At 28.2% G+C, this 27,355-nt stretch overlaps 1 protein-coding gene across 8 annotated transcripts in view; it reads right to left on the bottom strand.

Moving 5' to 3' along the window:
• The window catches only part of LOC129963934 (transcription factor 21-like), a 189,252-nt gene that overhangs the window by 13,532 nt on the left and 148,365 nt on the right, over positions 1–27,355 (bottom strand). The window contains exons 1-2 of one of the 8 annotated variants that reach the window (XM_056078541.1): positions 26,009–26,615; positions 20,445–20,578 (exon numbers count right to left, since the gene is read on the bottom strand). The exons of 4 other annotated variants lie outside the window; for them this stretch is intronic. Coding sequence is in view for 1 of the 4 variants with exons in the window: in XM_056078536.1 (XP_055934511.1) it covers positions 26,009–26,063 (55 nt within the window). In the remaining 3 variants the exon portion in view is untranslated. Of the gene's footprint in view, positions 1–16,202; positions 16,422–20,444; positions 20,579–26,008; positions 26,616–27,355 lie in introns of those variants that run through there. 3 more of the 8 variants (XM_056078536.1, XM_056078542.1, XR_008784041.1) reach the window with 3 other exon arrangements.

Below are 27,355 nucleotides of genomic sequence, written 5' to 3'. Positions count from 1 at the left end.
TTTACACTACGCATGAATGAATTAAGTATGAATTTATTCCTCTAAATGTATACACATATAGATTGCCATGTCTAGTGTTGATAATGCAATCAAAATAAAGGAAGTGATGATGATATAATGAAGAAGAGAAGACAAAATCCTTTCCTCGTGGTCTTTAATTTATTTTTATTCTGTAGGAGGTATACGTAGTAATCTGTAAAATTTTGAGTATTATGAAAATATGCAAACTACATTTTGAATATTATGAAATGGAAAGTTTTCTGAAGTTACATGTCTTTAAAAAGATTATTTTAACTATTTGTTGTTTATGCTTCGTAATTTAAAAAGAAAATTTAACTATCAACACATAATTTTATTAAAAAGATAATTGAAATTTCAATGAATTATTTACTAGAGAACAGTATACGCCATTCACACCTTTATAAAAATAAAGATTTTTAATTTTTAAATGTGATAAAATGAAATACACACTGAAATTCGAAATCGGGATGTTCTTGTTTAAAGCTAGCTTGCGGAACATTGATCAGACATTTGTCATTTCTTCCACAAGCATTATTTTACAGATAATTAAGTAATTAATAAAATAAAAAAAAATTAAATTGACTGAAATTTTTGATTGCGATGATAAAATGGAATATGGAGTAGAACTTTCTAGCCCAGTCGAATGGTGGTTTGGCATATCAAAAAGTACAAAACAGCAATTTTATTCGTACATACAGTACCAATAAAATTTGAAATCGCTCGTTTTATTGTCAGATGAGGTTAACTATTTGAAGAATATTTGTTACTTTATTTGTATTTGGTTGGTTGCTTGATTGATTGTGTGATCTTATTGGCGATTTTGGCCACGCTGCACCAAATAAATGGTAAAACATAAAAGCAGAAGTAAAGTATTGTAAAAGATGGTAATAAATAGATTTATTAAAATACCTTTTACCCGCGACTTCGTACGCGTGGAAATAGATTTATAGCATCAATGGCTTTATCTTTTGTTACTCCTGCGCATGCGTGAATTTTCAACGCCAATTGGGGCAACACAAATGTAGGAATTTTCTACGCCAGGTGGGGTAACGCAATATAGATCATAAATTTTTAATTTCCTTTATTCTGTTTTATTTTAATTCAAAATTACTTCAGAATGAATCCGAAAGATCGATTCATTGACAATGTTTAATTTTAAAAGTATCGAACACTAAGAAAATAAGCAGAATCGTTTGAAATAATCGGTCGAAAATGTTAAGCCTAACCTCATTGGCGTGGGGGGGAAACCCTGAAGCTGTACTCATTAGGTGATTTTTGGCTAGTTCGAAGTTAGTTTTTAATTAATAAACAAATAATCACTCATTTAAACGGAATAAATAGTAGCCCATGTCCTATTCCAGACTATACTCTATCTCTCAGCTAAATTTCATCCAATTCTGTTCAGCTGTTCTGCCGTGATTGACTAACAAACATCCATCCAAACTTTCACATTTATAATAGTAATATAGATGAAACCAGAAATAAAAACGTGTATAACATAATAACGCAGCACTAAAAGATTAAAACTTTGATTTGAGAAACAATGATTTGTGAATGAATGCGGGATGAATGATATGAAATTAATGTCTATAAAGATAATCTATAAATGCAGAGCCACCTGCAGGAACGTTTACACCCTTAACGCTAAACCACAGAGAATGACCCTTTCGCTTGAGTCCTATCAGATGAGCCACTGAAGAGTCTAAACTACCAGCCGAATTGATACACCGGGGGCTTATTTATGTTTGGAAAACTAAACATATTGAAGTAAAATCATTTATAACAATAAATAGGAGAAATTATATTACAATTATAAGTAAGAAATAAAAATGTGGACGTTTAGATATGCGACAGTAAATAGAATCAGGTAGGAATTTATGTAGAAGCTTCTAACTTCTTGATAATTAGTAGTACGTTATGCTCAATAAATGAAATCGCAAGTTTCCATCATGCCGTAATAAAGAAATGAATCATTTGTTCCTCGTTTCAAGTGTGACGGAATACTATTTCATATTCATGCATCCACAAATATTGTAATTACTATACTAGCAATTATATGTAGCAGATAGCACGCATGGCTTCATATAAGGTTTCTTTAGCTTGTTATAACTACAAACAAAAACATATTTGAAATTTTATTCACTTCTTTACTTTCTTATTAAATGTATGAAATTTTTGTGAGCTAAATTCGATTTAATTTCTTTGCGGCTTATCAGAATTCTACGTGAACTAAATTTAGAAAGTAGTATCTGCTTGTTTACATTGAAATATTTTTTTATTGTATTTTAACTACAAAAATAAGCGACTCTATTCTAAATCCAATAAAATATTAAGAAAGCATTATGTTAATAAAACTCATTATACCATCAAATTTCAAAGCCGCCTAGGATATCAAAGAATGGATATATATCCGAAAGGGTATGTTTTGTTTTATGATTGCCAGGTAGCCAATAAAACATCCTAAATTGAATAACATTTAAGAATAACTTCGACATTTCTTTTTCTTGCAGTTTTTCCAGATACTCGAAAGAAATAAGATAGAAAAGAAAAATAAAACAATAATAATAATAAAAAAAAAAACCACATAAAACAAAGAAATGAACCCAAACGACAAAATCTCGAAATAAATCTGAAGTTCAGATCTACGCTTTGACAGGTTTTATGGCTTTGGAAAATATATTTGCGAGAACTTTATCTCAACTTTCCTAATCTTTGGTTCTTTACTGGTATTGTTCCAAGTATTTGAGTTTTTTTTCCTCTTTCTTATATATATACCAAAATAACCATTCATTTAGAATTTATTTTGATACTTTTTTTTTCTGTTTGACGATCGCAATTTCCCTTGCAGGAATAAATGTAAATTTATAAACTGCTCCATCCAATTGCCTTTTGCTAGTGGTAGTTTAATTTTAATAAGAAAAACCTTTGTTCCCCATTTTCTGACCAGTTAAGTGAATGTTGAAATATTAACTGGCGCAAGAAGAAACTATCCTTCAACTGTTATAATTATTTGCTTTTTTATGGCATACTTAACTGATCGAATATATATAATTTATTTTATGACATGAAATCATTCAGAGCTATTTAGTGAAAATAAAAAAAATAATTACATTTAACTCATGTAAAATATTATGTCATAATATTATGCCCAATATCAATATAAATGATAAACACCAATATAATATAAAAAATTAAATTTTTAGATATTAATATATTCTCTACACTTAGAATATATTTTTAACTATAATAATGATTAACAAATTATTTATCTATTTCAAAAATATATTTTGCATAATTTATTTCAATTATTTTACCACGACAACAATAATAAAAACGATCATGCAACTTAATTCTTTAAAATTTCATTTCGCTTTCTGTGTACTGTTTTAAACACTAATTTTCAAACTACAAAAAGACATTCTAATTTTTTTTTTAAATGTATTTTAATCGCTTTATATGACAATTTTTGAGGCAGTATTTTTATGCAATGCTTGAGAATAAATCGAAGTGCCTTTGAAATATATTGCTATTTACTCACAATACCAAAATGTTTAAATACTAATCAGTTCTATTTCAGTTTAATATAAATTACATTAATTAATATTATAGTTGGTGTGTTGTGATTTTCCAAGGAACTGCCCGGTTTTAAATATACTATTTTCAATCTACACAAACACAGCTACACTACAAAATTCACAAACTCTTATCTGCTACCCACATCTAGAAAATTAGGTTAAAGAAAACAGTATGGTGGAGGGATTCCACCATTTCCTGCCGAAAAAGTCGACCTCAGGATGCAGGTCTCCCGTTCAACTGCTTGTCTTCTGTAAAACGCTCTCTGCTCAAAGGGAAAAAGAGATGCTACAATATATAATAATGGGCACCATAAAATTACACTGAACAGTTGAGACATGTTTTTATGCAAGATAAACGTAAGATAATTGAAACATGTAATATTTGTTTGCGAATAACTGTATGAAATATTACTCTTCAAAATACATTTCACATCCACATGGAAACAACAAATGGTAATGGTATGTTTTGCTGTCTTATTACAATAAATAAGTTTAGTATACATATATCAGCTATTACTGTCCTAAGTACTGTACTTTTAAACTTCTACTAAAGTTTTTCTCTACGATAATACTTAGCTTTGATTGGCTTTTTTTCACTTTGGTTTATTAATATTTTTATCTTTAATTATACGAAATTTATTACAAAGTTTTAAGTTAACTAACAACAGTCAGAAAGGAAATGTTGAAAAAATTTACAGCAATGAGATATTAAAAAATGCACCATTTTTGATCAATTTACTTTGAATTTATTCTTCAAAAAAACCATTCAGAGATTTAAGGTAATCATCTAAAAATCCATTAACAACTGGTTTGACGGAAGTAGGTTCCAAATTTACATAAAATAAAGAGTTTATAAAAAAATATTTCATATTTTTTAAACTTTCTTATATTTGAAATATACAAAAAGGAAATATAATGCATCTATAAATCTCTTTACATTAAAAACAAGACGAGCTATGCTTAATGAAAACTCTACGTTAACTCAGGTATTTCGGTTTTGGTCAATAGATTAGTTACCGTATTGGTGAATGAGTTGTTAAAGAATAATAAATATAAATTTTTTTAAAGCATGCTTTTTTTATCAGCAAATTAAAAAAAAAAATGAATTAAAAAATCTGTAGATAAAAGAAATCGTAATCTCGATAGGTGTAGAAAATGATAGAAAACAATAAGGTCATAAGGAATGCGAATGAATACAATAAAGAAACAAATTCCAAACATTCATTATATTAAAACTAAAATGCAATATAAAATATGAAATGCAATATAATAATGAAATATGTTTCAATTTCCTTGTAGTTTTTCTAACTGCATCTCAACGCTTTTAGGATTTTTATTTTCACTCTCCAGATTTTCGATTAAATTTTTTTTTTTTACACATTGATGAAATATAGTTATAAACATAACATATTTTTTTAAAAAATATTTATTATTTTCCACCTTTTTGTCTTTAATACATTTCGAAATTCACGGCTACAAATATTATGGATACTAAAAAATAATATTTCTTAAAATAATTAACAGATGGCGCTGTATCTGTGAACTCAATTTTGAATGAATATATTGATTCATAACAAAACTATTAAAATATTCGATTGTCATTGACAACTAATAATTGCACAATGTTTCAGTACATAAGTAATTGAGGGGAAAAATCAATTGCAAAACACCATATTCTTACAAACACGAAACATGCTAAATAAAGAAAAAGAAAAAAAAAAATGCCTACTCCTAAAAAAGCCACAATATGTATTGTATATGTGTATCTTTCTACGAAGTTGCGTTAAATATGTCGTGAATCAAATACAAATGCAGGATATTCATGCCTTAAAGCAAGAGATAATTATGGTTATTAAATCATAATAAGATCTATGATATTAATAATCGTTAGATAATACATTGTAATAATCATTAGAGATATTAATGGATATAATAGATTAAACATATTAGCTCGTTGAATGTCGCGTAAATTGCCTATGGTTCATACCTATTATCCAATTGTGCAGAACTATCTATTTAATTAGATAACTCCTTCTTTATAATAGTTATGAGAGAAAAAAGAAAAGGTAACCAAATAAGATAAATGCTCCGAATCTCAGGCATGAATCAGGGTAGCTAAACCGTTAAATAATGTATATAAATGGATCAGAAAGTAAGTTACACTTGAGTAAAAATGATGCAAAAGAAAAATATAAAAAATGTAACTTTTCCATGCATTATCTAAATGATTTGAAATCCTTATAAAACTGTGCATTAGCTGCCACGAACCCTATTTGGAGATCTTGGAATTTTACGTACACCATTTGGCGCCAAGAATACATTTGGAATGCCTGACAGTTTTAAGTTTCATTTTATATATATATCAATCAATATTGTGTGCAACGTATTTTACAAGAAGGGAACAAATTTAAAATTCGTCAGTAAAAGGAACGGAACAGAATTGTCAGATTTGGAGCATTATATTTTTTATTTTTTTTTATTATTATAATGAAATACCGTACATAAATATGTAATCTGGAGGTTATAGTAACGATCCATTACTCATTCAGTCTTTTGTTTTTTATCGAAATGATTTTATTGGTCATTTTATAACGATACTCTTTTTCAAAAATATCAAATGTCTTCAAAATAAAACATAATTTGAATATAATTATACTGTTACACAAATTTTTTGTGCACATATATATATAACTACATTGGCTAAAAATTTTAAAACAAAAATGTGGTTAAAGTTTTTTACTGCGGTAAATAGAAATCTCTTCCAACGTTTTCTAAGTAATTCAATCAGAGACGTGCCTACATAAAATGGCTAACAAGGTAATATGAAAACAGTGCCTCATCTTTTTAAAAAATTGTAATCCCTATATTCTCTCCCTCCCCCCCCCCAACAAAATATTATGGCGAAGGAGCGAGAATTAGAAGCTAAATCTAAATAGTTATACTTTAAATATTTTTCAACTAAAATGACCTGGTATCTGATCAGTATATAGTATCTGAATTATTGAATGCAATGACTGATAAATTGAAATACATATTATATGCGATTACTTCAAGATGTCCCAGAAACATCACTAGCAAACTCATTCGGCTCCTGACGACATCAGTGAAATCCATATTCTTTTAAATTTTTTTCTAATATAACAAAATTTTCACATAAATAACTATTCGAATTTCCCATTTAATCCTTTTTAGTGGTTTAACGCTCAAACATATCAATTATTTCCTAAAGAAGTTTAGCAAAGTTTCATTAAAATGTTTCGAAAGAAGCGATATCATCATAATGTGTCTTATGAAAGAAACAATTGTCCGCATTTAATATCCATTATGCAGTAATTCCTTTCATTTTAATATTGGGTTACAAATTGAACAAGGAAAAGTTTTCACAAGAACTTTTGAGATGCATTGTTTTTAAAGAAAATATATTTTAAGAATTTTTTCCACTGAATTAAATTTAAGAAAATAATTCAGCAATTAATGCCTAAAATTTTAAAAAAAATACGAGTAGAATACTGATTAAAATATTTACTGAATAATAAAGAAATTTTATTTTAGCTCAATTAGATTATGTAACTGTAGAGAAATTGTTCGATTAATTATTAAATGTTAAATGTCAGATACTGTGCAGTAATTAAATGATTATTGGTTGAAAAAATCAAGTTGAACCGGTATAGCAGAGTTGCAATCCCTGTAAAAAATTCGTTTCTAAGCCCAAAAACAGATATAATAGGATGGGGGGGGGGGATCCGTTTGGGTTGATTCCAATTTACAACGAAATATAAATTCTTTCCAGTCTCAGAAAAGGGAAAAGCATCCGATGCATTGTTCATTATTCTATGCATGGCATTACCATTTTTTATTTATTTTTACGTATGATTTCTGAATTTAACACTTTCATTATCCAGTTTTTCTTATTCATTTTTGTTTACAGCAATTCTAAAAATTTAACTGATATTTCAAAGCGCTAATAATTTTTTTTCTGATTGATAGGATTATTAAATGAATAGAAATTTTATGCCCAGAACCCAAGTCTGGTTAGACGTTGAGTCTAGTTTCATTATATACTATTTGCATGACTCGTTTTATAATGATATTTCGGCCTTTGATTTTTAATAAAAAAACATTTTAAAGCATTCACAATTCGATTGTCAATGTTAGATATGATGTTCACATATGAAACTCAAAACACTGACTTGAATTTAGAAATTTTCGAAATAACTCAATATATCGAGATATTAAACTGAAAGAAAGCATTCTTCTTTTATAATTTTTTTTTGTTTTAAAGAAGTTTTATTTTAATTCTGAGGGTTCAGATTTGAATAAAAGTATTTATTTTAAATATAATTTATTCCACAATTATGGGACCCCTGATAATGGCACTCAGGACACATGCCCTGCTTGCCCCACCCTAGTTACACCATTGAGTCTAGTTTTATTGTACACTATTCATTTTATTCCTTTATATTATGGTGATATATTGACCTTTGATTCAATACAGTCTGATTAATTTCATCACCGATGCGAAAATATTGGTTGGAGAAATCAATCTTGTTTTGTCCAAACACATGGAAAATGCACGATACTAGGTCAAGGCTATATGGCAGATGGGGCAAAACTTCCCATCTAAATTTCTTTAGGTTTAGTTAGTGTCATCTCTTTAGCATGAATTCAGTGCACTTTCGCAGTTGAAAAACACTTTGACCATGACTTTTCTGGCTGATTGTTTTTCTATGAGTGTTTTCCTTTGCGAGAGAGATCTTGGGTAGCCATTTAACGGTAGAGCGTTTCCTAGTGGATGAGAAGCGATGAAACCATGATTCATCTGAGCTGCGGATTTCCTATTAGAAAGGCTAGGAAGTTGCCTAGGGATGCAAGCTGGTGGATGCTAATTTTACTTTCCAAGTTGCCAAATAAATAAGTTGGTAAAAAACTAAAATAAATTAGATGCATGACAAAGTATTAATATTAATAATTTATCAAATATTAGCAAGTTATTAGCAATTTATCAATTCTTAGTAATTATTAGTATGTTCCTGTATGCTATTACTATGGTCACTTAGTTATTAGAAAATTTATAAAACCGAACATCTGCTTCAATAATATTGTATACAAATATAAATAACGGGCAGTATAAAGTCAATAGATAATGAAAACATCCAAAAAGTTAATAGCATTAAAAATAATTTAAAATAAATCATTAACATATTAACAATGTTCTGAAATGTGAAACTAAATTGACTACTTTATTAAAAAAGTGAGCTCAAGATAAGTTCTGCTTTGGGGCCGTAAAATACATAAATCCGCCACTGATTTCTCCCCAATGATTATGCGTTGCAAGTTTGTTTCCTTCTGCAACAATGAACCGTGGAAGGAAAAATAAATAAAAAAAAACGACCATCAACGCTGTTCCTTGTGAGAAGCCATCAAAAGGTGAGGCACCCATGTCGGAAACAGTTTACTATATTGTAGAAGTTCGTGAATAATAGAATGCACATTTCTATGTGAAATGGCCAGCGTATTCGAATTTTCCTCAAAATTTCTGCGTCAATGTTTTTGAATAACTGATTCGATAACGGTAATATTTTCAGCACTGATGGAGGTTGCAGGTCGCTCTGGAAGAGAATCGACAGTGATTTCCGTGCGTCCATTTTCAAACTACCCGCACCACACAGATATTGCAAGCCGTGCTATTGCGTGCTTGCCATAAACAGCAACAATTTCAGGATGAATTTCTGTGCAATTCATAAAAATATGTATAATTCCTCTTACTTCTAATCTGGATCTACGCATTTATGCCATTACAAGCCGTTCTCCAAACACGTTCGCTAGAAAAACACAATCACTTACGTGTATTCTCGATGCTCTTATATTTATCTGTTCAACAACATTGAGAAATTACTAAGATCTATTTATAGTACGTCGCCAGCTGCCGTTTAGTTCAAATTATCTTTTGATTCATTATAATAATAATTAAAAAATAATTTTTATTATATTATCTATTGTAGAATATGGATAACATCGTTTATTTTACACGATAATAACATGGATAACATGGTAAGAAGCCAACAGCAGTTTTGATGTGATTTATGTACATAACTTACAGTAGATATTCATACAGATGTGTATTTAATGAGACAAAATATTTCGATATTTAATAATAATATGTAATAATTTGAATGTCTGTTTAACAAAATTTTGAAATTTTAAAGCGACTTTATGGATATCTGTATTGTTGCCATGAAAAAATTCGACTGCGATCATTTGGCTAATTTCCTTATTTTAGATCTTCCAGAGTTCGAAATAAATATTTTTGGAATAATATCTGATGGTTTCTGAAAAGTTGAAATTATATCTGTCTGCGTCGCTATAAATTAAACACGCAGCGAATATATAGATGAAATTTGAATAGTGGCTTTTGCATCAGAAGTGAAAATTTCTATTTGAATTAGACAAAATCCCACTATGGGAAATATATCTATTAGTTCTCATGCATATGAATGTAAACAGATGAATAAAACGTGATATGTTAGTTTTATTACTAGAACTGATTATCTGTATCAAATATTTACTTTATTTGTGACCAGGTAAACAGTCTGTAGATCTGTTAATTTTCGATTTAGTTATTAAATTCGAACGTAATAATTCAAAACATAAGGGGCTAAATAACTGAAAGTTCACATTTGATTTTGATATCAAAACTTTAAATTTCAAATGTTGGGCCTTGTCAGCTCTTAAAAAAATGTAAATTTTTCTTGAAATAAAAATTAATACAGAAAAATTAATACTTCTCTAGATAAATACGAAATGAGCTGTTTTATATGAGTAAATCGAAGAGTAAAAGAGTTCGTTAAAGAACCGTATTGGAACCGCATAAACAGTTTAAGATTCGGTATTCTTTACTTTTCTCCTCTTCTCCCAAATAGAGTTATTCTACTGAACAGAACCTAAGAAAAACACTGAATAAAAATCTCAATATAAACATTCTCTTCAGTTGGTGCATGAAATGCGATATAAACCACTTGTCGGCTTTTTTTTTTTTTAGTTCTTTTAAAGTGGGTGACATAAATCCAAACATTTAGAAGACATTATACAATGCTCTCAATTCTTTTGGCAAATTCATTTGAGTTATGTTAACATATACCAGAAACCGTAATGCTAAAAGCTTAGTATATTACTTATGATTTTTTTTATAAGTTATGACTTATGAAAGTAGTTGCTTAGTGGAATTGGTTTGAAAGAAACCGATGTGATCGCATTAAAAATCCGAATAAAGAAAACCTGGTTCTAAGCATTTGTGCATTTGAGAAAACAATTTTTAAATTGAAAATGTCAGAAAGGATTTATTTTTAATGTTTAACATCTCTAATAAATAGCATGTAACCTAAAAATAAACAGTAAGTAATTTGATAAATAAAGTGATAATAATTATAAGTAAAATATTTTAATAAATTTAAAAATAATTTCAAAAGATAAGCAAGAACTTAAAAATCAAACAATATCAAATACGCTTATTATAACAACTGCATACTGAAAATTTAAAATATAACAATTTTAAAACAAATTATTATTATTATTTTTCTTTTTTTAAATTGTAAACATTATACAGGAGTAATTTCACAAGAGAATTAAGAGTTTTACAAGATATTTAATTTACGATTTTTGAATTTAGAAATTACGAATATATTTAATTAATGAAATCAATTTAGAAATAAAGATAATTATCATAATTTTTGGTTTTGATTCATAATTTTGAATAAACTCGAATCGCACTTGACATATTTATATTATATTGATGCAGAATTCGCATTTAAGCAGTTCGAATCAACTAAGTTTCATTGTGTTAGAAATATAAAATTTAACTTACATGAACATAAGGAATTTATAGGAAATCAACATTCTTTCAAACTCGCATTTATATAAGTGATTTAATATATTTATGAGAGACAAAAATAATTTTTGCTTTTGTTTGAAAGTTAATCTAAGTTACAATTCAAACAAGGTTGTCTGGGAGGACAAAATGTAAAAACTTTTGTACATTTTTACCTTTATTTAACATATTTTTGATTGGAATGCGAAATTCATAAAATTGTTATTTATCAGCTTATTGTTGTTATATTGAAAGTAATTTATGTTATTTAAATTGATATTATTCTTTTATGTTTAATTATTGTGGTAGAATGGTAAATGTTCGTTCAAATGAAACTTTTTTGGTTTGAATTGAATATTTTCGACTAATTAAAAAATAACTGATGTCTTATTTGAATGACCAAATACATTAAAACATACGAAATTTTAAAATAACATGGAATCATTTACAAGACATCGCATGTAACAGTTTGAAAACATATGCAGCTAATAAATACAAAAGTATTTTGCAGCAATAAAATGTTTAAACTAATTTGAAATTTTGGTATAACAGTAATGATATCAACAATCTGTTAGAAATTATGACTGCTTATATGATGGATATATATATATTATAAAAAAAATTCGATGACAACGGTTTTCATATAAATTGCCAATTTGCATGCAAATATATATCTTACCAGTCATTTTTTCGAAAATTTATAAGCAGGATATTAATTGATTGACTTTCGATGATATAAAAGCGTTCCTTACATATTAATTAATCATAAAAGTAACAAAAATTCATCCTTGAAAGTTATATTATCGTTTGAATGAAATAAAATATAATATTCTATAAGCAGATGAATCAAAGCTTCGAAAATTATTCCAGAATCTTGCTTAGCCATGAAAGGAATTCTGAATTCTATCTCCCAAGAATGACAGTTATAAAATCAAATGCAAATACCCAAAAAGAATTTACATTTTTTTTTTTAAATTCCAAAAATAAATTTTCTGTATTCATTTCTGTAAATTTTCAATTTTCTTAAATAATAGCAATACAAAATTATCATTCAAACCCAAAAAGCAAAAAATGAGTAAACTATTGATTTATATATTAGTGCTTAGGAAAGGCCTTTTTAGCACTCAAAGATTTTAACGATGCTTATTTTCAATTACAGTGACGTTCTGGCAAATGGATACAAAATAAACTATATTCATTTTAATTTTTTAATAAATTATAAAGTAAATTAAAAATGATATCTTATACACATATTTAAAATCAACATAATAGTTATCTACTTTTTATAAATAAATCTGAATACTTACTGTACAATTATATTATATATATATATATATATATATATATATATATATATATATATATATATTTACTTTTACGATTTTTTAACTTTTTATATTTTCATTCGTTTAAAAAATTAATTATTCTTTGAGAGAAAACCCACGATGCTTTCTCAGATCGAAAAATCTTCAGAAAAAAAAAATCAAAATTTTTTTATTGGATCATATGATAAATTGAGTCTAAATGTGCCTGCAAAATTTAGAACTGTAACTTTATTATTGAAGAATTTTTGATGCATGAAGGAGTGTAAATAATGTTGCCACGCCAATTTTCAGATTCAAATACCTATAAACGAAGCTCAAAAATATTGCCAATTTACCAAAGGCTTGCATCAAATGAGCTACTAGAGCGATGTATTCGGTGCACGACTCAAAACTCTAATGAGATTCTCCATAATGTCATTTGGAGTAAATGCTCAAAAGTTACAACTGCCTCGATCAAAGAGAACAGCAGAAATAGCAAGAAGAATAGCAAATAGAATAGCAGAAATATACATTTAATCGATTTTAATAAGTGTATCAACTTTTTAAAAGATATTATGATAAAGATTTATGATCTTTCGTTAGTTTTTCTTTATATCTTTAATATACAAGTATAATATTTTGTTTCAATACATTTTTACATTTTTAAACTTTAAACAATATAGAATGACTTGAATCATATTTTGTAAAAGTTGCAGGCAAATTGGAGAGATTTTATATTATTATTTAGATGAATAAAAAACTTTAAATGCATTTTTCTCCATGTTATGTTTTTTGCTTATATGCTACATTTCGCAAGCCTAAGGCTTCCTTAAAAATGGAGGTAGGGGTGTGAAATATTTTGTGAATTTTCACAAATATATGTTTTATAAAACTTAGTATGGAATTTGCCTTAAGGCAAGTCGTAATTTTTTTTAAATGCCCAAAGTCAGAATTTATGCATTTTTAGGGGTTTTTTCCCCGTTTTTTAAAATAAAAATTTTATAAAAAATTAAATACTGTTGGCAGGAGGAAATCCATACAAAATATATGTAGCATATTAATAGCTACTTGGATAAAAAGATTTGGTGAAATATCTTCATATTTAAAAAAGCCTTAGAGTTTTAAAAAGAGCTTAAAATTTTTACAAAAATTTAAATATTTGAAAAATTGCTAAATTATTTTTAAAAAAATTAGTGGAGAGATATAGACTACTATTTTACATAAAATAAAAATGAAATATAATTTTAAACAGATTTTTTTTTAAAAATTACTTCGAGGTACTGTGTTGTCTTAAGTAATCTACTTATTGTCAATTAATATGTATAAAGATAAAGGAAATAAAATTGCGAACACAAATGTTTGCCACCTTATAATAATTGATGTGAAAAAATTAATATAACTGATATTAAATTTTATAATATACGGTGTGAACAAATTAATGTAATTGATTTAATTTTTTTTATATAAAATTTTTTATAAAACGAATGTAAAGGAAGCCGTTCTCGTATTTCTTAAACAAATACTTGAAATAAATTTCTATACCATATCATCTTCAAAATATATATTTGTCAAACGTTTCTGATAAAAAAATATTTCAAAAATCAACTATAATAACAATAAAAATTCCTCCAACTATTTAAGTAATGACTAATAAATTTTAGAAAATGATTTAAAAACTTAAAAAAAAGCCATATTTTTAAAGTGAAATTTCAATTTTGTGTTTCCCATGAATATATTTTTATCTCTGATTTATCATGTTTCATTTTTGCCACTAAGAAAAGAAGTTTTATACTGCAAATATCCGTTATTGGGTTCTAAAATTAATAGTTAATACTTGCTTTGTTTAGAGAAGAGCTTCTAAATTATTGCGTTCTCAACAAAAATCGTAATATTGACCTCGAAAATTTTAGTAACATTAGTTTTCTTCTAGATTCTTTGATATTTTTAAGAAAAAAGAATGTTATCTTCATTGAAGAATAAGAGTGAAAACTTCACTAATATATAATTGTTAAATTGAACTTTCTTTTATTTTCTAAATTATTTTTATCACTAAGCCCATCATCTGCCAATGAAAATAATAACTAAAAAAACACAGAAAAAAAACATGAACAAGATGGAAGGAATTTAATATGAAGATTAGACTCTAAAATTCCTGATTACTATTGAATTTTAGATACGTTCATTTCCAATAAATCTATCGATCTAGATGCATGAGAATTTGATACCAAAACGCAAATCAGCTAAATGAACGAAATTCGTCAAAAGATTTCAATACTAAAATTGTAGCAAATTGAAATAGTTATTCAAATTTTGCACTCCTTACGTTCGAAAATATGGTATCAATTTTAAAATTATTTTTGTCCGAATATAAATTATAAATTTAGAGCAAACTGCCATTTCAGTTAAGTCTTTAAGTACATTCATAAATTTCAAAATAAAATATTTTAATTGAAGTGAGATTCAACGTTCTTCAGGACATCCGGGGAACACATTAGCATGTTTGCAATTCAATACTAGTTTCATTAAAATCCTCCATTTCCTAAGATATTATTTAAGATATTAGAAATTATTTTATTTTACATCAAGTACGATATTTATTGAAAGATTTTTTTTATTACATAGTCACAAAATAATATATGCCAACTAAAATTGTGTATTTTTCGAAAACTATCACAACTACATTACTAGATTATCAAGTTATTTGCATATGAATCAGCAAAATTTTTGGACACTGGGATTATAATTACATCCGCAAGCCAGCAGGTAGATTCAAAGTTTGTCTGTCTGTCTATATGTACATAAATACATAATCATTCAGAAGTACAACAAAGAAGAAATGAAATTTTATATGTTTCATTGGCTGTAAAAGTACAGATTTATATCGAATTTTAGATTTATTCTTTTCCATAACTCCGCCTAAGTCTAGAGGAAGAAATCCAAAATGTAAGCTCAGTAAATCTCTATACACAGTTCTTACCGTTGAAATTGAATACAAAGTATGCCGTATTGTATGAATATTTGAGAATGTCCAACAGGGAAAGTTATCGCTGGTGTAAAGTTTTTTTTTCCTGTAGTTCTTAAGTCGTGGCAATTTTTGTGATGGAACTAGAGTACTCCAATATCTTTTAACTCAAAGTAGGTTTGAGTTTGAGTGAGAAATACTTTAAAGCCCGACTAAAAAAAGTTTGAAAATATTTTATTTAGAGCAATTATTAAATGTAATAACAGAAGACATGTTCTTTAAAGTGTCTTAGTAAAAGGTATAAAAATAAATTCCCGACTTTTTTTATTGTACACGTATTCCACTGACAATTAATCAATTTGCCTTTTGCTTAAGCAGATACAAATATTTTGTAAAGCATTTTTCTTATTGAAAAAATAAAACATGTGTAAAAGCATCGATTGATTTAAAAAAAAAAAACAGTGAGAAACACATACCTTTAAAACATCCACACTTTATCTAGCAGAACCGCTTTCTCCAAATATCTTATACTCTCTAGGACCACATAAAATCTCAGAGGTACGAACGTGAACAACAAAATCAAAACCTACAGTAAACAAACACACCAAAGCCCAATCCCTCTCTAACTCTTATTATGACAAATAAATTAAATTAGAACTCAAATATATTAAATTAACTAATTAGAAATCTCTTTACGCTGAGCACGTCTTTTCCCGCTTTCTTTATCAATACGATATCGCGATAATCGAATTCTATGCGAACTGTTAAAAGAGAAGACTAGAGAAAACTCCGCCTCTTCAAAATGAACGACCAATTAGAAACGAGGGAGATCTGATGACTGACGTGTCGAGATTTCTCTTCGAATGAGATGATGGCTTAGAGTTTGTGGATGGGGTGGATAGATAAAGCTGGAAGGAATAACGTATCGAATATCGTTTTTTATCCTCATGTGGCTTATAAAAAGGATTGTGGGCGCTGAGCAAAGTCGGTTATTTCCGTCTTAAAGAGTTTTTTTTAGCGAATAGTAATTGATAATATATTCAGAGTGAAAGATATAGCTAATGAATGATTGCTATGCTTTCAGGAGTTTCAAAAAGAGAAAGAAAAATATACTGAGAGAAATTTTACACCGTCAAATTATAACAGCCAAAACAATTGAGAAATAACCTTCCGTTGCAACGTAAACCACGGATATTTCTTAAAATATTAATGTATTTTATTATATTAATTTTTTTTCTCTTTATAGGATGTTATTTAACAAAATATGGACAAAGGTACTGTTTTAAAGATAAACTCTTTTTTCATGCTTAAGCTTTTATAAAATTAAGAAATTCATAGTGCATAGTTTTTTTAAGGAATAAGCACGCAATATAACTTATTTTATTTAAAACAGTTAATTCAGTAACACATTGATACCTTATCAATGTGCGGAAACATCGCAGCCAATGTATTGGTTTAAACATGTCTTCAATAGTGGTTAATTCAAAGGCAATGATGCACAATGACATGTACGAAATTCTCTCAATAGAAATTTTCTGCCTTAAAGAAATAGAGATTAGTTTAGTTTATCCCGTTTTAAAGCAAAGCTAGGACTATTTTGGGACGGACCTCATATTTTTGAATTGCGGTCAGATAACGAGGACGGAAATTGAGCTGGTACCTTTTCTACAAACTTTCACACCACACCATCGGGGAGACGTTAGACCCTGATGGATTTAATGTGCACCAGACCCACTTACACGACGGTTCTTTGGTGAAATCGGGTCTCGAACCTGAAACCCTCTGGTTCCGAAGCCGAGACCTTACCTCAGACAACCGCGGTCCTTTAAAAAAAATAGAATACATCATCTAGTATTTGTCTCACACTTCAGATTCGCCCTCTGCACCTTAATTTCTATAAACTGAAGGTCTGATTATCTTACCTTCTCAATCGCATGCTTTTTTTTCTTTAATAAAACAAGCCTAATTTTTTTAATAATGCTTATACGAATCTATTTATAGCACTATAAACAATAAAAAACAATAAAAATCCCCACTGCCCAGTGGGGATTTTTATTGTTTTCATAAACTCGCTCGAAAACTAAAGGCATCGAACTCTTAAATGATGTTGACAGTTGAAAATAAAATCAAATCTGTTATCAAATGGTAACCAAAGCTCGTTTAAATCAAGATTTTTCACTTTGCTTGAGTTTATTTTGGCATTCATCCCCAAATGATTTAGTATTTCGTCATGAACGGAAGTAGAGCTTGAGATATCTATATGCTGCACTCAATTTATTTGCTCAACCAAAAGTCCAAAATAAGTTGGTTAAAAAAGCATGTATAAAATAATATTTGTTTCTAGTTAATTATGAATAGAAGAAACGGTTACATTCAAAACACATACCCTCATTTAGTGAATGTAATCACAAAAGATCAAATTTTTAGGCAATACGATTTCAAAGGTCCGCTAAAAGATTTCATTTACGCAAAATTTAGAACGATATTGTATTTAATATATCATATGCTAACAATTTTTAAGAGTGCTGTGAACATTATTTTTATTTTAATCTATATATTTAGAATATCTGAAAGAACAATAGAATCAGTCTCCCTGTCCCAACCACTGGCTCGATTTCATCAGTTTTTAGTTCTAATAATAACAAAGATGAATGTATGTGTGTTGGCGTTCCACAGGTCAGATTGTTTAATCTAGAAATATAAAACTTGACACATAACGTACTTTGGAGAGGGGAAATTCCATCTAGGAGATTTTTTTTTTCATATTTTATAATTAAAATATTTTTTAAAAAATAAGCGGAATTTTGTTGTATTTTTAAGGTAACTTCCAAAAATGCTGCAGAAAAAATATGATTTTTATGCGTCTTAAAATTCAAAACATTATCTTTTAAATGATACAAATTTTTATCACATAAGTTTTTCAATTTTTAATTTAAAAATATTTTAAGCACATTTTATAACGATATATCTTATTGAAATGAGAATCAAATTACTTTAATTTTTCCTAACTATTCAGCTTGGTTTTTTCCTTTCAGTTTTAATGATCAATCGATGAAATTTCGGGTTATTTTGTCCCATGTTTATCAATAATAAAGGTGTGTGTGGTGACGCTCTACAAACCGGACTGTTTAACATAGAGCTATCAAATTTGACACATACATTACTTTGGAAGATGGAAATATGCAACTCTGAGCAATTATTTGAAATATTAATTAAAATTTTATTTAATTAAAAATTAAGCTGAATTTCGGTGTTTTCTAGCTATAACTTCAAAAATATTACAGTACAAAATAATTTTTACATCATCTTAAAATTCAAAAAACTATCTTTTCAATGATACTCATTTAATAACCCTGCAATTTTTCTTGAATTTTGCCAACTTATAAAAAATGTTTTTGCCTAATTTCCAAAAATAGATCATATTGTTGCATTTAAATTCAAACCATTTTCATCGTTTCGTCAAATATTTAAGCATGCGATTTTCTTCGGCTGGTGAAAATTAAAGGTAAAGGGTTCTGTTTGATATTTATGTAGTTTACATGACAAAAAAGTAAATTTACAAAACCGTGAAATTTAGAAGGTAGATGAACCACACAAGTTGTTTTCAATAGCTCTATGATGTCATGCGACTGATCTCTAATAGAAAGGTTTATGCACTCAATAAACAGAACAAATGCAGGTCAATTAAAATAAAAGGACTTTGATGCCAGGCCATTTGACAAAAACATGGACATATCTAAATGAGTTAATTAAAATTAAATATAATCAGTGTTCCCTTGCTGGTAGCCGAAGGCTACAAGTATTGAATCGAGTTTTATGTTTAAAGCATACTTTTCATAAAATTTTTTGAATACTGTGGCAATTGCAGCTACCTTTAAACGCAGAAGTAAGCAAAGATGAAACTATATTATCGCCCCTTTAGTTTATTGTTTTGTTTTCTTTACTGCAGTAATTTAATTTTTGTTAAAATCAGATAAACTTTATTCAATAATTCTCTGATTTATTACGTTAATCATTAAATGTACATACAATTTTTCAATGCTGAATAGTTTTTCTTTCTCTACTTATAATTTTTGAGATTGACAAGTATGCTAGTAGAAAGGTAATTAGTTCACGCTAAAATTAAATTTCAAATTTTATGCAAAATGTCAAAAAAATGCAGAGGCCTGTAACGCAATGAACCTAATTGTATAAAACTTCTAAAATAGAACGAGTGACAAGATTATCAAAATTTGAAATTTAAAAATATTTTGCTGAGGAAACTATTAAGGCAAAGTCACGTAAAAGATTCCATTCAAATTTTACGTAGCCAGTAATCTCTAACTGGCTAAGGAATAGTTGTGCACGTAATAAAGTTTATTTATTATAGCGATCTAAAAAATGCTGTTCTTGTAATAAATAATTCTAGCGGCATTTACACTGAATTATAATTTATACCTTCCATGCATTATGTACTCAATTCAAATTAAAAAAGAAAATTTTATAGTCTATTATATTTCCTTATAATTGCCATAATATCATCAATAAGATAAATTCACTAACTTAGAGGATCAATTTCCTTCAGCTTTTAAATTTCTCCATTATTTCAAAGACCATAGTATTTTGTTGGGTTAGGAAAATAATAATTCTCATGGGTTATATACTTACTATTTTTTACCTCTGATGACTCTTTTACCCCGTTCTATAATAATGAGGAACTTAAATGGGACCAAACTTACCTTGGAAAATCTAGTTTTGGCCATTTATTTTCCAATACTGTTATTGCAGCAGCATTTCATTATTGGAAGTTCCATCTTTTCGTTTCTCATGGAAATTTCAATGGTGCTACTCAAGTCCACCGAATTATGTACTTCTGTGAACAAAATAATTAAACTTAAAAATGTGTCATTAATTTGAACTTGGTTTTATATTACTTCACTATTATTAAGCTTTTTAAAACGCATATTCTAAGCAATACGGGCATATTAAATTAGCCCAAAATATTTTAAATATATCGGAATCTTATTATTAAATTCGCCGCTTTCAATAACAGTTTATTTACTCGAAATATTGGCTTTTCTGAATGTTAAATTCTTAATACGGAACATATCTATACTTATAATAAAGCTCAATGTGTGTGTGTGTGTGTGTTGGCGCTCTACAGGCTAGACAGTTTGACCTACAACTACCAAATTTGGTACATGCATACCTTAGAGATCGGAAATGTGCACATGTGGTGCCTTTTTTTGAATTTTTAATTAGAATTTTAATTATTAATTAAAAATTAACTTCCCCACAAAAAAATATTTATTTCCCTTACCACCAAATGAGTAAGGCTTCAGTTTTTCCCCCCACGCTAATGAGGCTAGGCTTAACATTTTCGACCGATTATTTCAAACGATTCTGCTTATTTTCTTAGTGTTCGATACTTTTAAAATTAAACATTGTTAATGAATCGATCTTTCTGATTCATTCTGAAGTACTTATGAATTAAAATAAAATAGAATAAAGGAAATTAAAAATGTCTAATCTGCATAGCGTTACCTCAACTGGCGTAGAAAAATTCACGCATTTGCGTTACCATAACTGGCTTGAAAATTCATGCATGCGCATTGTGTTCTGATTGTTGACAACTATTGTATTTTCAACGGATGCGAACTTGATTTAAATTAGTTTTAGGTTAGTCATATGCTTTTGTAATTAAATTGTATTTATGTTGGTTATATATTTTTTGTATATGCTTATAGTTTTAAGTGCATCGTTTTTGAAATAGTTTTTTTTAACCTGCTTTCCGATCGATTATTTTAAACGGTTCTGTTTATTTTTTTAGTGTTTGATGCATTTAAAATGAAACATTGTTAATTAATCGATCTACTCATGATGAACCTGAGAAAATTTTGTTGACAAATTCTTGAGATATTTCATAAATTAAGAAAGATATTCTTTAGTGCCCATAAGGTTTAAATGTTCAGTGACTCTGTTTTCAGTAATTATATTATTAAAAAAAATGCTTTGTTCCAGTAAAAAATATTATTATATTAATTGTAGATTAATCATTTCCACTTTAATTTAAAGCATAAATTCTACGGCAGCTAACAAAAAATTAGAGAGATACATATTACGTTATGACTGGAAGCCTTTATAATATTATGAGTGAATTATATGACTACCAAAATTTCAAATTTTAAAATATTTTGATGAAGAAGTTATTAAAGTAGGAATTACATAAATGTATTTAATTATTAAAATTTTAACGAGCATTAAGATTGGCGAACCGGCTGGTCGCCAAAGGCGGCTAGTTATCAAATAAAGCTAAATTTTAAAAACTGAAAAGTTTAATGGAATACTTTATCACGAATCACTATTCATGCAAATTAAAAAGGTATATTACTATGAAAATAAAGAAGAAAAGAAAATACTACTTCAAAAATAAAGGAGGAAAAAAAAAAGGAAAATATTACATCAAAAATAAAAGGGGAAAAACAAAGGAAAATACTACTTCGAAATTAATGCCCAAAGAAAACAATATCTTATTGAGTTTTAATGCTGTCAAAAGACGAGACTGAGGATTTTAATGGAACAATAAAATTAATTTGAATATCATCATAACATTTAAATATTACTGCAGATCATAAATCAAATTAAATTTCAAAAATTTATTAAAATTAGAAAAACGATCGTACGAAAAGAAACACATATCTTTGAAAGAAAGTAATATTTTCAGTTTTTAAAAAAATGTAAATCTCAATTTTGTAAAATAATATTTTCTAAAGATATATCTGGAAAACACCTCAAACTTGAATTTTTTCTTGGCTTATATTTTAATTAATTTTTGCTCTTTGAAAAGATGACAGAAAACAATATTGTCTTGAAGAATACAAATGCCAAATTTCACCAAGATTGTACAGAAACTGTAGATTTATGTAAAAGACAATCAAGTCATTCTTTTTATATGAGGAGATTAAAAATTTGCCTTTTGAATATACATTGTAGATATCATTCATTTTTTTTTTTTGCATTGAAATGCATGAAATAGTTTTGAATTGTATAAGTTAATATTTTAATAAAGTTTCATAGATTAGCAGACAAAAATATGATTAAAAATGAGTAATTAAATTTTTGCAATGCTTTGAACGGCCCAGAAATTGAATTCAATTGTTACCTACTATTTTATACGATAAATTAACAGGTAGGAATTTGTTATTTTACTATTTTACTCTTTTATTCTCAAGAAGGAATAATTTGTTGAAAGCACATTAATTTTTCCTAGAAATAACGTTGATTATTTATGAGCCGAAATCTGTTTATAGGGGGGGGGAAGAACTAATCCTACCATATTATGACAGGGATAGTCTTTTCTTTGCACCCGCTGCCCCCCCCCCACCCAAATAATCCTACTAAAATTCATTACACTTGACAACCGGAAGCCAATTTCTGTCAAATCAAATTCGAACACGCCACTGACTTTAAAAGGATTGAAATTTCTAAAAGCCCATGAAACTCCCTAGTCTATCCCCTTCACTTCCGTTCTCATCCCTCCCGAATGAGACAGATCACCGAAGAGTTTGTCGGGCGACGACAGAAGCTCGATTAACCGCATTTTGAGATTATGGAGGGCGGCGATGATGGGGCTTGATGGATCATGCGCGCCCCTAAATCCGCGTCGACTGATTAAGTCTTCTCCGGCGACGATCACAACTGTCCGCTCATTTGTTTCAGGGGGAGTTGTCGGAAGCGAATTATTGTAGAATTATTTTGTTCTTTTTTTTTTATTGCTGATTCCCATTCCGATTATTTAAGGAATTAAGTTTTTATATTAATTGAAAACATCTCCATGTGGTTATAATACTATCTTAATATTTAAAAAAATTAAAGTGCTATATGTTTTAATAGCCATATCTGGCGATCAGTTGTCTCGCTGAGAATACTGGCTCTGGTTGCAATTAAAACGTATGTATACCAAAGTTGAATGTTTCAACAAAGTATCATATTGTAATAGACACTTCTGCTACATTATTTTAATATTCTTGCAGTTGTTCTATTTATTGTGTACATATCTAATGGATTCAAGCCCTATGACATCACAGTATCATTGAAAATATAATAGTCTGGCTAACCTATTTTCTAATTGCTTCTAACAATCCAGCTAATTGATTTTCTAATTGCTTCTAAAAATCTGGCTAATTGATTTTCTAATTGCTTCTAACAATCTGGCTAATTGATTTTCTAATTGCTTCTAACAATCCGGCTAATTGATTTTCTAATTGCTTCTAACAATCCGGCTAATTGATTTTCTAATTGCTTCTAACAATCTGTCTGATCTACTTTCTAATTTAATCACCTTTAGAGGTGTTATAACATCAATTTTTAATTACTCATGTAAACTGTGTAGATAATAAACGGAATCTTTTTTAACTTTGATCAATGGAAGGAAAAAGAAAAACTCTCACTACTAAAAATGTGATGATACATTGAAAAAGTTTGATATTCATTGCAATGAAAATTATGCAATATGCACATTTAAAAATTTTCAAAATTCAGAAAAAAATTTAATAACTTTATTAGAATAAAAGAATAATATCTTTTTAAATTTTAATTGATATAAAGATATTTGTACAGCAATAATTTTAGAAATCATACGAAAAATCTGGCTTAAATTTAATTAAAAATTCTAATTAAAATTTTAAAAACCACATCAAGAAACAAATTTGATAGCTTTAAAAAAATGCGATTGCCAAATTTTTCAAGTACAAGTTTAGCGCTTGAAATGCTAACTTTTCATTTCCTTTGAAATCCGACGTCGAAATACCCCTGGACAAAGTAATTTTTTCCTTCGCTTTCCCCAAAAAATTACAATACTGTAATGTCCTTAAAAATACAATTGTATCACTTTTATTAAAATACTTATCTTATACTTTTCATTCTGTACTATTGTGGTATGATGTGTTTTTTAAAACACCAGGAATTTGAAATTAAAATACTTTGCTCACAGGACACAAGCAAAACACCAGAAATAAAAAGAACACCATATCCAAAAGAATGTGAATATTACCCCTCTCCTTCCCTAAAAAACGATAAGAAAAAAAACGCCTATTAAAAATAAGGCAATTCTTTATTTTATCAGCAATAACTAATCGATAGCTGGGTATGTGTGTTTATTAAAATCTATTGCATCCTATAACCCTCGATAATGCGTACTTCAATTTTCATGGAAGTATAACCGCAATTTATATGCATTATGTTTATGCTAGAAATTGTTCCAACCATCTTTCCGCAACTCTGAAATAGTAATAATTCAGATTTGCCATTAAATCCTATAGAATTTTTTCTGTGTAGTATTTTGAATCGGGATGCTTGAATTTTAATCTACAAGTATTTTAAAAATATCCTCAGTACAAAGGAAAAGTTCAGTGTTTTTAATTGAATTTTTTGTCTATCATTTCTTTAAAACTATTAGATTCAACAAATTAGCTATTCAATTTAACTTCTTTCTCATCTATCTCATAATAACATCCATCTCAAATCAAATCGCAACTGAAAAGGAAAATATGGAGCAACAGATTAATGGAGCAATATGGAGCAACGGATTAATTATCTTTGTTAAATACATGAATCTGATACATTTAACAATAACATTACTTTCCTGTATCTTCCGTTACAACAAATGAACTAATTTTGTCAAACATGCCAAATTTCCGTTTATAAACTAATAGCTCATTTGAAAAAATGTGTAATTTCTTTTACAGAAAAGTACAGCTAGTTTTATTTTACTTTAAATACTAATATTATTCTTTTAAAAGTACCAAATGAACTTCCTGTGATAAATAGATGCTCTCAACTATATGTTCATTTCCCCATATGAAGGCATCAGAAACAAGGATTCGACTACAGCACGTAATTGGAAATATCAACGAGAACTTTATGTATAAATCTGGTTCATGATTGCATTTAAGAATTTTAATTTATTAGATGCATATAGTGAGGAATATAAGTATGCAATAAAAAATATTTTCATACATATAGATTGAAAATACTGCTTAATAAATGAAACTGTCACATAAAACGAGTGTTTTTAATATCGATGATTTCCAAAATTGTTCTAAATTAATCTGTCGATGCAAATATCTTTGCAATAAGTTGATTCAGGAATCTAAATAAATTATTTGAAGTTTTTTGTTTTTATTACTAAAATTTGTAATTCTATCACATTCAAAATAGTAAATATTCGAAACGGAGCATAAGAAACCACTTTGTTTTCGAGTACAACTAAGTAAAATAACCAAAACAGCCCAATAAAACTTACCTTTCAAGACTATGCGAAATGCCATGAAGAGTTTGTTAGTTGCCATTTGTTCCATGTTCACCCAATTTTCTCACCATTTTCTTAAAAGTCAGTGCTATGTACATCCATGATGAACTTTCATCCATGTTTTTTTTCCTTGTCTTGCTAAACATCTTATGCAGTAGATCGTTTCCCTTTTGGAATTCGATTTTAACCAATTCATGATTCAGTTTTTCGTTCCTAACTATCAAATTCAGAATGAATTTAGGACATGTTTAGGAAGGAAGGAATGGAGGTTTGTTTTCTGGCGTATGCTCCTGAACGAGTTCTTAGCTTTTGCCGGTTTAACACAATCAAAACACGAGTATCACAAAAAAAGAACATGTTTACTTGCATTAAGTTAAACAAACAAGTTTTGACTTGTACGGCATGTAAACGCAAGGCTTTGTCAGTGATCCTTTAAACAACGTTATAAAATGTAGATATCAATTATGAGAAATTCCACTTACATTATACATCTGTAAAAAGATAATTATCTAAATTAATTTATAATTTATAAAAAATAAAAATATAAATTCACAGTAGCATAATGCAGCGTTTACACAATTGCGTGCAATAGTAAGTCTACCTATTTCAGATAGATCATATGACCACAATGATACAATGGCAAGTAGTTGTCCCGATGAGATAACCATTCGCCATTGTGCCATTAGAGTCACGTGATGTTCCTGAGGTAGGCGTGATCTTTTATTGCGCGCAGTAGATGGCCTCGTGTGAACGTTGCTTTATAAACCCTGTTTATAATACAATATATTGTCCGAAATAAAACTATTTACTTTTTTTATAATACATAACAATAATTTATTTGTATATAAAAGATCAAATATTCTTGTGCATTGCATAATAATTACTTTCTGTTCATGCAAGTTTTTTTGTAAGACTGTTTAGTCTTAGGGTATTTTTTGGGGTGGGAGGTTACCAATCCTTCTGTAAACATTGATCATTTCTAAAAAGAGCAAGATGTGATAAAAATTCGAGTCATTGAGCTTGTTTCAGGTATACATAATTCAGATGCAAACAAAGCTAAATGTATACTACTTAAATTAATATCCGGAAGTAAGTAATAGTGGAGTATCAAGCAAACATTAAAAATATGGGCTTCTGCATGATCTTGCAATGTAAATTTAATATATTGATTTATTAATGAATGTCTGCATATTTCTTAAAAATGATTTTCATATTATTCAAAATATGAATATGAGTTATTTGGTTTCGAGTTATTTTTTCGGATCTTTTCTTGTTTGGACTAATTTGATGGGAACTGCGAGTGCATGTAAATTTATATATTACTTTCAAAATCCATTTCTA

The sequence above is a fragment of the Argiope bruennichi genome, chromosome 3, assembly GCF_947563725.1.
Source record: "Argiope bruennichi chromosome 3, qqArgBrue1.1, whole genome shotgun sequence".
NCBI lineage: Eukaryota > Metazoa > Arthropoda > Arachnida > Araneae > Araneidae > Argiope > Argiope bruennichi.
The sequence above is the reverse complement of the archived record's forward strand: the minus strand, read 5'-3'. Positions and strand labels throughout refer to the sequence as shown.